Source organism: Diuraphis noxia, unplaced genomic scaffold (genome assembly GCF_037042655.1).
Source record: "Diuraphis noxia isolate RWA-SAM2 unplaced genomic scaffold, SU_Dnox_SAM2 contig0002, whole genome shotgun sequence".
Lineage (NCBI taxonomy): Eukaryota > Metazoa > Arthropoda > Insecta > Hemiptera > Aphididae > Diuraphis > Diuraphis noxia.
The window spans coordinates 45,714,311-45,726,059 of record NW_028301712.1 but is presented as its reverse complement, the minus strand read 5'-3'; the positions used below and the strand labels follow the sequence as shown (position 1 = coordinate 45,726,059).

Sequence of the window (11,749 nt, the reverse complement as noted above, 5' to 3'; positions counted from 1 at the left end):
GATATATCTTAGTTCATGAAAACTACTGTACAGCAGGCGATACTAAATTGTCCACCTTTTTTTTTTTTTAATATGTATGAAAAAATATAAAAATTTGATGCACATTTAGTACAACACTATGTACTAGTTTTAATATATTATTTACTCTAATTTAAAGTAAATTAATATCTTGAATAACAACTGTTACAGAATTACATTTAATTAAAAGATTAACTTTAAAACTAACCTGGAACTCTAGAAGTTGTAGTAGTAGATTTACTGTGTTTCGATGATTTTTTATTACTGCTAATTTTTGGTACCTTTGCTTTTTCTGTGAATAGGTACATACAATAATAATATTATGCATTTTTAGAAACGTCTGAATGTATATAATATGCACTTACTTTTAACAACTTTTTCTGGTTCTATTCCAAGTTGTTGTTCATTTTTGGCTGAAGATTCATTAATACTTTTAGGATTTCTACTAGAAATCTCAGCCTCGTTGAGTATTACTTCATCTCTATAATTGTTGTCTTGTCTAGATCCAGAGAAATTATTAGTGTTAGTTTCATAAAAACTATATTTGCTTGTACTTGGTTTATTCATTGAATCAGAGAAACCTTTACTAGTACTAGGCTTATATATATCATATTCTGTAACTTTATGACTGTACTCTATATCTAAAGTGTTATTTTGATTATCTTCATTAACTGTTTCTTCTCTAAATTGAAAATCCAGTTGCTCCATAGTTTTTTCTTTTTCATATGTATCTTTTGCATTTTTGATTTTATAGTCAAAATGTTCAGGTGTATCATTATTTGAATAGATTTGGAATTTTTGGCCTTGTGCTTGTATGTGTCTATTGGAAAAATTATCTTCTTCGCAAACAACTACAAGATTATCATCCATTTGATAATCAGTTTCAATTTCATCATTTTCAATTATCATCAATTTAGATGCATCATCATCATCATAAATTGTATTTTCATTTGTCTTTGATGTACTAAAAATGTTATTTGGTTGTAATTTGGGTGATTTTATGAAAAAATTCAAAACTTTATCTTTTAAATTAGGTTCATTAATTTTAAGAACAATTTCATTCTGAAAATATTGCTCAGATTCTTCATTCTTGCCTTTTGAAGATTTAGAGACATGTTCTAGTTTATTACATTCAGATTTTTCACATGATCCAGATTTAGTTAATTGATTTTCTTCTTCATCTTCAGACAACAATGAGTAGCACATAATATTGGATGTTCCTACACTTGTTGTATACTCTATTGCAGATTTTTCGCATGATCCAGATTCAGTTAATTGATTTTCTTCTTCATCTTCAGACAACAATGAGTAGCACATAATATTGGATGTTCCTACACTTGTTGTATACTCTATTTCAGATTTTTCGCATGATCCAGATTCAGTTAATTGATTTTCTTCTTCATCTTCAGACAGCAATGAGTAACACATAATATTGGATGTTCCTACACTTGTTGTATATTCTAATTCAGATGTTTCGCATGATCCAGATCTAGATTTAGATAATTGATTTTCTTCTTCATCTTCAGACAGCAATGAGTAACACATAATATTGGATTTTCCTACACTTATTGTATTCTCTCTTCCTGTATGTGAATTATCTACAATATAAGTAAAAAGAAATATTATATATAAATATATTTTTATTTAAAATATACAAAAAAGTAGTCAATTCAGGATTTTTTAATTTCATAATGTAATATTATGATGGTTTTCTATTTGTTAACTAAGTAGGTTGGTTGAGCAGAAATGAATATGAGGGTAACTATGAATTCATCAAATTTTGTATTATAAAGCTCACAGAGGTCTGTGATAGGAGTTGGTTACTTAACTCGGAATAAATGTTTTACATTAAAAATGCGTTAGTGATTCACCAGACTAACATTTTAGCAAAATCTATATATATTACATCAATTTTGTAACTATCATCAAGGATACAGAATATTTTATTACAAAATATGATGTTGCATAATATATTTCAATGATCAGGACAAAAACCTTGTTGTTTGTACATGACTACAGGATTATTGATAGACAGTTGAATGGAGTTCAGCACATGCCATTTAAAGCACTTAAATGTGACTAAGAAATTCAACAGGTATATAATTAATGATCTATGAGTAATATCCTAATTTGATGTTAAGAGTTATAGAGTCAATTTTTAATTTTTAAAATTGACCAACGATAACTGCAGTGGTCGTTGCCGACTTTATTTTATAACTTACACAAAGTATAGGATAATTATGTATGTTATTTAGTTAGTGAAAAATTACTATAGCTTCATAAATTGAAAAATAAATAAATTACTAATATATTATAAAGCTCGGATTATAAAGAACTAAAGTGAAAAACAGCATAATATTGATAGCTCTCAGTTCAAATGTGCAGCTTAAACCATTTAAAGATATAGATTTAGGAAGATTATGCAATTTATGCAACTCTTATTACCTATTGAATGATTAAATTATTATGAAAATTGCAATAAACTCTAAATATTCTTTGATTATTATTAATTATTATAATGATTTGTTATTGTTGTATTAAATTATATAAAAAGTTATACAATAAAAACAAATTAAACTTTCATAAAAGTAATATATGTCCACAATGGGTGTATAATATTGACTCTGCTTGTAACTATTTATGTATTTTTATAAATATAACTTAATGTAATAATTTACACACCTATATTCAATAATGAATGATCATCCAAGGTTCTAGTTGGCGGAGCACTGCTAAAGGAAGATTTTTTCTTATGTGAATATGATTTGAGTGGAGCAACTGACCTTCTAATTCTACTAGTTGTAGATGGAGCCTTTTTTTGCTAAAAACAAAAATATTGAGATTTTTAGTCAGTGTTTGAATTTATGTCATTTTGTTTTAACTAGTATGATTAATAATATAAAAATATCCAAGTAGATAAATTAAGTTTGAATAAACTTATTGTATTACATTTTTTTTTTTTTTGTTCAATAATTTAAAAAAATTAAATATTGAATAAACTGATTCAATGAGTTAATATTTAAAGAATCTATTAATTTTTTTTTATTTTATGTATATTATATATTTATAATTTATATATTATATTACATATAATTAATCTACCTAACCTATCAAAAATGTATTGGAAATATTAAAACTCTTAGAAATAACACAGCATAAAAAATGTTTGATAGTTTTTGAACATTTTTTAAAATTTATTTTCAAAAAAATCATATTAATACAATTTTAGAATTAAACTGAATTTAAATTATTTATAACATATAATTTGATATGGTTATTACACTATAGCATTGTTTATAATGTTTATGTATAACATGCATAAACAAAATAATATTATTAAATACAATTAATTATGTTTTCGGGTCTTTAGTTTTTACATAATTAAACATTTAAGTTTTTTTTTTTAATTTTAAGAATTATGATCCATAATAATCATAATATACAAAATTAGCTATACATTTTATTAAAAACTGTTGATCTATGACTAAATGTATAAAGAATTTTTAATGAATGCTGCATTTGATAGAATTATTCAAATGGGATACACAATTTAAAATACAAAAGAATGTGTTAATATAATTAATGAAAAAATATTTTCAAATATTATAAATGATTAAAATTGAATGAATAAGTAATATTTTATAGGTTTAAATATCCATATTATCATTGACCAAAATAACAATGCAATTATGCATGCTAGTATGCTACCAATCCATGATCCATATCATTTAGAACTCATAATCTTAAATAACTAATGTTAACAAAAATTTAATTTATCATTATAATATGTAATCAAAGTAAGTTAGTAAGATTTAGTTTTAAAATAAAATATCTCTATAAGATTCTAGTATGAAAAACAGAATCTAAACATTTAAATTTAAGAAAATTATTTTACATCAAACATTTTCTATTGAATAATTTTTAATTATTATACATACTTTCGGAGAACTACTTTTTGAAGAATCTGTGTAATTATCAACTTCAAATTGTGGTTCCTGATCCTTAGTTTTACTAGAAACACGCGTTTCATCTATCCATTCGTCATAAAGTGAATTCCATCCATTATAGTGAACGTAATATTGTATTAGTCCTTCATTTTCACACACATTAATAACCTAAAATTGTATAGTGTTAATCAATTTTGCAATTTTATTGTTTTATAAAATACAATTTGTAATATAGGTATTACATTTAAGTATATATCAAAATATTAAGGTTATGGAATGATTAAAATAGGGTGGATAGGGAGTATACCAGCCTTGGTGACAATGAAACTTATCGCCGAAGGGACTGGTGGTTGCCACAGACCAGTCGCTTGCGGGTTATTATTAGGACTCGGAAGTTATATAAGCTAGAAAATTAAAACACTAATGTATTCATAATATTTTGGAGTTATAGGATTATGTGTTGTATAATAACACATTATCAATAGAAAATTATTTTGTTTACCTATTGTCGGACCTATTCAATTTTTATATTTTATGAAACAAAAAATAATATATTTTGTAATGTATTTGAATAACTTACTTCTGCATCATAAGTTGTGTCTTTTTTATCTCCATAGTATACAGCTATATTATCTCCAACAATCACTGATGAATCTTTATCAAACGGCACAATATTACTAAATAAACAAAATATAATACCAATATTAAATAATATGAATACACTCTATCCAGCGAGATAAAGTGCTGTGAGCCAATCATAATCCATTTTTCCAAACACCCTTTTATAAGGGAACTGGTTTGGATAGTAGATTGATGCAGAATCAATACTTTTTCTCACTGCGTAGAATATAGATTTATGTGCATTTTATGAACATACACTGGTGATGAAATTAAATTGTTCGAAGTGCTTTTTTCCTCTTTATCTATAAGATAGTTTAATGCTAATATTTTTGATTTAGTAGGTACAACTTCTTTGGTTTCTGGTTGCATAACTATCTTATAGGTATCCGCAAAATTTTCCATTACAACTTTCTCTTTTTTAGTAATATTTTGAACTGATTTTCCTAATTTTTTTAGAGTTTCTTTATTGAGTTTCATAAGTTTTTCTTTAGATTTAATATTTTTGGCTTTTTTTTCAATTCTTGCATAATTTTTATTTGTACCAGTTCTATTGACATTTCCTATAATGCTGCGACTATAATTACTGTATGTCCTTACTACCTTTGAATGGTTCAACATAGAACACTCAAAACTATGTAAATATCTGCAATGCAACACAATAAATTTATTGATTCTGTTCCAAATAAATAAAAATGAAAACAATAATTAAATGATTAATACTCAAGTACATACTATGTTTATATTTTATTCTAAAAATAAATAAATTAAAACTATTATTTGTCAAAATGTGTTAAACTGTATTGCTCGTTGAAATATAAAATATATTTTATAATAAGAATGTTACAGTATTAATGTAAATAATGAGTAGCAATGTATCATGTAATTTTTTTAAATACCTAATATAACTTATATAATAGTTATTTAACCTAGTATTTATAAATTGGTAGGATTATTAATGTATCATAAAAAAAATGCTTAAATTTGTAATCATGTTCATCTTACATCCTTATTTTTATAACTCAATGTTTCAAATAAACAACCATGATAATTTATCAAACATTTATTCTAAATCTTCTTTTATCATGCAAATATATATGAAAAAAAATCATTTAATTTTTCTGTCTGAGCTCAATTTTTTCTATAAATACAGGAAACAAATTTCTACACTAAAAATGCCGTTATGAATTCATGTTATTCACAAGTCAACTAACCACACCAGCATGTGTTATATCCTTCTTACAAATGTGTAAATAGCAAATTGTACATTCTGGATAATCAATTTAACTTTGTTATGATTAGTATTAGAGCAAATTAACCTATCATCAATTTTAAAAGTAAGAATGTTACCTAGAGAACCTCGTAGAATTTTTTTGTATTTTAATTTTTAAACAAATTATTAAAATATTAAAATTGTACATTGTTTGTTCATTTTAAGACATTCATAACTTACTTTAAAAGCAAAATATAAAAATACCCAATAGATAATATTTTTACTTTTAAATTTGATAATAGGTCAATTAGTTCCACTATTAATCATAACAGAGTTCAATCAATTATTCAAACTTACAATTTGTTCTGTTATGCATTTGTAAAACGTATATAATACATACGTGTGTGGCTTCTTCTTAATTGAGACATACAATGTAAAATAAAAATATCAAGATGATCTTTGTGTACATTTCTATTTTTTTTTACAATTTTATAGAAAACACCAAAAATTGGTGCTTCAAATATTTTATGTTGTCAATAATAAACTGAATTTAAAAAAAAAAATGTTATTTATTTTGTATCTAATTATAAGAATAATACTAAATTTTAAATATTATTAGAACATTTAAATAGCTACATAAAAGAAACAAACATTAATATAAGAATTTTATGTTACATAATATTTAATTAATAAAAATATATGTTTACAATAATTTATATTAGTATTATGATAATATTTATGGAAACATTTAAATAAAAATTATACTTAATCTTAAACTATCAAGAAACTAAAAAATATAATAATGATATAATATATATTATAATAAAAATAAAATTGAAAAGTATTTTTCTATATTTAGCAATTAATTAATTGAATATTAAACGAAAGTTATTTGACTTTTTACTGTTAAAAACATTTTGATTTGATGGTTAATGTTATTTTTAATCTTGACTAGAATATTAAATTATAAACAAATATACATACCGTTGATAGCAATATTTAACTAAAAAAAATGATTGTTCTTCATAACCAGCCTTATTTGTAACAAATGTCCATAGTTTACATTTATTTACTTTATTAAATCCTCCACAATTATTGACAACCTAAAAATAAATAAATATTATCAATTATTATTAAAGATCTATATTATCTATTAGAAAAGTGGTTGTAGTTTATAGATTATATTTGAAAATTTGAATAAAAAGCAAAGATTGTAAAAAAAAAAAAAACAAAGAACTTGATTCTTGACTGTCTTAATTGTTTTGCAGAAGTATAAAATAGAAATAGTATAGGTACATTTAATTGGATAGCACATTTACAATTTATTTTAAGAAGATAGGTATCCGATATCAAAAGTATGTTGAAGTGTTTTTTTTTTTTTTTTTAATTGGAGTAATAACTAGTTGATGTATAAATTGGTAAGATTTCAATAGGTATATAAGGTCTAAAATAAAAATCACTGATGCAAGTAATGAAAAAAAAACTATAGTTATTTAATTTTATGTAAATATACCACAACAGGCTATTTATTCCCCTTATAGGGTGGAGTCACCATCTATGGCCAGTATCCATCTATGGCCAGTTTAGTTTTAAACATTATTTATTAGCAGTATTTTGTATTCCACAGTTATAATCTTGTGGTTGAATATTAAGTTGGATACACTGATTCATTACACATTCAATCTTATCATTTTACAGGTTTTTTTTTTTTTTTTTAATCACAAATTCATAATGTTGATATTATTATTTGTTGTTTCTTAGCAACATTGTTAAGAAAATGTAAATTTTGTTTTATTTTTTTTGTGAAGAATATTTTATAATTTGTTGGTGTTGACTACACAATCAGGTTCGTATTATTTCATATAATATTATTACATTAATGTGCTTCAAAAAAATGTTTTGTACATTGTATTTTATATGGTGGCCATAAAGGGACCTACATTTTGTTGAAAACTCTATCTATGGACAGACGATGGCCATAAATGGATCGTTATGAGACTCTTTTAATGGCCACTTACATTTATTTTATGCTTCACTTAGAGCTACCTACCTAGTTATACCTATTTGTCTGAATTGAATTTCATTATTAGCTTGGTAATAATTGTTTTAAATAGTACATTTATAATGGCTTCAAAACCAACTACATCAAAAACCAAGAGTAACACACCAAAAAAATGTATATATTCTCCATCCAAAGTTCAGCAAGCATTGGATGCAATTCACAAAGGTAGATTGTTGTAGACATTGATTACATAAATAAAGTAAAAATAATTTTGCTTAGGAATGAATACATCAACAGCAAGCAGGATATTTAATGTACCCCGCACTACACTCAGGAACAAGCTTGAAGGCAAGTCGCCAGTTGAATCTGTAGGACACGGTGGAGTAACATCCATACTTGGAGATGAAACTGAAGCTTTATTAGTAGAATGGGTGCTAACTTGTGCCAAAATGGGGTTTCCTGTAGATCAGGAGGGGCTGTTAAGTTCAGTTAAGAAACTAGTGGATGAATCAGAAATGAAAACTCCATTTATAAATAATAGACCAGGTAAAAAATGGTTTTATGGATTTATGAACCGCCACAAGTGTTTGTCCCAAAAACATGCTGAATATGTAAACAAAGCAAGGGGATCAGTGACCGAGGAAAAAATAAGAAAATGGTTTGATGAAGTTTCTGAGCTATTGGGCGAAAATTTGTATGTGTTGAACTACCCAGAACGAGTATTTAATATGGATGAAACGTGTTTCTATTTAGCTCCAAAAGGAGAACTTATATTAGGGCCTCGTGGATGTAATGTGTATGATGAACAGACAAACAACAATAAAGAAAACATAACAACACTTTTTGCAGCCAACGCTTTGGGTAATTGGGCACCCCCTTTAACAATTTATAAGTATGAACGCATTCCAGCAAAGATTGCACAGTCTGCTCCTCCAGGATGGGGGTTAGGCAAGTCTGAAAATGGTTGGATGACTGCAGAAACTTTTTTTGAATACATGGCAAACATATTTCTTCCTCATCTAATACAGTCAAATATTTCTAGACCCGTTATTATATTCTTAGATGGCCACAGTTCGCATCTTAGCTTACATCTGAGTAAGTTTTGTAGGGAAAATGGTCTGATTTTAATAGCTCTTTATCCCAATTCAACTCATATCCTACAACCACTAGATGTAGCAGTATTTGGACCACTCAAGTCATCGTGGAAAAAAACTGTGAAGCAATGGCGAATCGACAATGATAGAGAAATAAGCAAATTTGATATGCCAACTGCGTTATCTAACATCATGAATACACCAAATATGTCGAAGAATGTTCAATCTGGTTTTAGATCTACTGGTCTATTACCATTTAATCCAAATAATGTAGATTATACCAAAGTTATAATACGTTCAGTCCCAACACAACAGAACACCTCAAAAAATAATGAAATACAATTGCATTTGAAATTCATCGAAAAAAACACTGATAGTAATCTATTAAAAGAATTTAAGAGAGCCTATATAGGAGGATATGAGTGGGATGGTGATATCAAAGCTACAATGCTGTTTAATTTGTGGTCCACATGTGTAACTCAAACTAACAATGAGAAAACAAGAACAGAGTCAACCTCACAAGCAACAACTTTTGATTCCTTTGATTCCTATATGAGTCCAACATCAGCACAATTAACAACAATTAGTTTAGAATCAACAACTATGAACAATTCCAGTACATCCTGTCAATTAGAAAACCAACCATCCACAAGTCATGATTCTCCTACTACTTTAATCTTACCAACACGACGATCATTAACATCAGTATTTGAGGATGTAATTAAATGGCCAGTACAGCAGGTATCAAAATCAAAAAGAAAAAGAGAATATACTCCAAGTGTCATAACATCAGACAGGTGGGTACAATTTCATGAACTAAAAGAAGCAGAAAAATTAAAAAAAGATGAGGAAAGAGAAAATAAAAGGAAAGCCATACAAGACAGAAAAAGGGTAGCTGAAGAAAAAAAAAGGGTAAAGACATTAAAAAAGAAAATACCAATTGATTCAGATAGTGAACACTCAGAAACTAACCAAAGTTGGAGTTCAATCAGTCACCACAGTCTAGAAGAAGCACTTGCTGTGCCCATACAATCTATGGATTTGGTTTTATCAACATCAGACTTAAAGCCCGGTGATTATATTATTGTAAAATTTGAAACGTCGAACAAAAGAAAACTCATTTACAAATATGTAGCATCAGTTCTTAAAATAGCTGATGTAAATGATATTGAAATACAATGTTTTGAATCAATAGACGAAGAAAACACTGAATTTGTTCCTATTGACAATGATGTGAGCATGATTGGCATAGAGAGTATTGTAGGGAAACTGCCTGTACCTGAACTGAAATTATCTGGTAGACAACTAAAATCTGTCTTCCCAGGTGTTGTTGACATATTCGAGAAATTTTAAGACTGTTTAATACAATATAAAATTAAAGACTGTTAGGTTTAGCAAAGAAATAATGTTCCTGACTAAGAAGTATATACCTAACTTCAATTAACTATTTTTAATAGCTAGGTTTGCTACATAATGTTTTATTTTATTGTTAATTTAATTTAGTATTTACAATATTAAATTATTCATTGTTTTTTTTTAACACAGAAAGTACTGTTTTTGTTCAAAATTTTAATTTTTATGTTTTAGTTTGTTTATTTTATAATTTTAAACTGTTATCTATATTAATATATATGGCCTAAGTAAACATGTTATACCTATTTGAAAATGTAAAGACTGTTACGTTTAACAAAGACTGTTCCTAGCAACAAAGCATATAATTATATTACTATTTTTAATTCCAAAATTTGGTGCATAATACCTATTACTCATTGTTAATATTTAAAAATTGTTAACTATATTAATACCTACTTAGATATGTATGAAATAAAGAAAGATCTTAAAAGTAAAATGTTGTACCTATTTGAAATTTTGGTTTTTAAAATATTTAACTACTTATTTGTAGGTATAATTTTAGTTGTGTATCCATAATTGAGTAATGAAGTATACAATTATTTTTATAATGATGAAATACAGTGTTATTTATCATTACATTTAAATTTTTAAGATTTTTTTAGTATTGGCCATAATTGGGTATTTTATTGGCCATAGCTGGTGATTGCCGGCCATAAATGGGAGGAAAAGGTAAATAATAATAAAAAAATTATTTCTCATTAGATACTTTACTTATGAACCCAATATTTTAGCTAAGTATTAAACTTGTTATGATGATAACATGGTAAAAATTTCAAAGCTCAAACATCAACAAGTAAAATGCAATAGTATGATTTGTCTAGAAAAATGCTTAAGGTGGCCATAGCTGGTGACTCCACCCTAATATCCTATAAAAGTATAATATTACCTATATCATTGCTTAACATAAATTAATTAAATTTTGTATCAAATACCTTAAATAGTTCATATAAATCAACATCAATGCCATTAATTGTTGGAACTTCATTAAGTGGAGTGCCACGATCATTCATAAATGTATACAGCTGTGCGATAAAGTGATCTTTTTCAGCCATCGATCCTTGGTCAGAAATCTTAAAATAATGTATTTAATACAAATTTTATAGTTAATCATTTATAATAAAAAGTAACAAAATAAAACATTTTTAGTAATTGTATTATCAAAAAATATTATTGTGCCTACAATTTTCAAAAAAATTTTAGCGATAAAATAAAATAACTAGTCCATGCCATTAATGTCACGATTATAGGTACAAATATATATTTAAGAAAAAAAAAACGATTGGCAACGTGTAAAACCTTTTAGATACCATTTCAAATACGAGTAGATCAAGAAGTTTGATAGGTTATTTATTGAACGATTAGCTATTTTTGCATTTTTAAATGTATTAAAATTAAGGTATTACTAATAAGTCAGATCTTAAGTCTAAGTCATATAAAATATAAA

The 11,749-nt window shown here is 26.0% G+C and overlaps 1 protein-coding gene across 1 annotated transcript; it reads left to right on the top strand.

Moving 5' to 3' along the window:
• The first annotated feature begins 7,515 nt into the window (after positions 1–7,515).
• LOC149058523 (uncharacterized) lies at positions 7,516–10,741 on the top strand. Its single transcript, XM_089220694.1, has 3 exons — positions 7,516–7,642; positions 7,911–8,023; positions 8,078–10,741. The coding sequence occupies exons 2-3, from the start codon at positions 7,921–7,923 to the stop codon at positions 10,243–10,245; spliced, it is 2,271 nt and encodes a 756-aa protein (XP_089076820.1). The 5' UTR covers positions 7,516–7,642; positions 7,911–7,920; the 3' UTR covers positions 10,246–10,741.
• Positions 10,742–11,749: the final 1,008 nt, after the last annotated feature.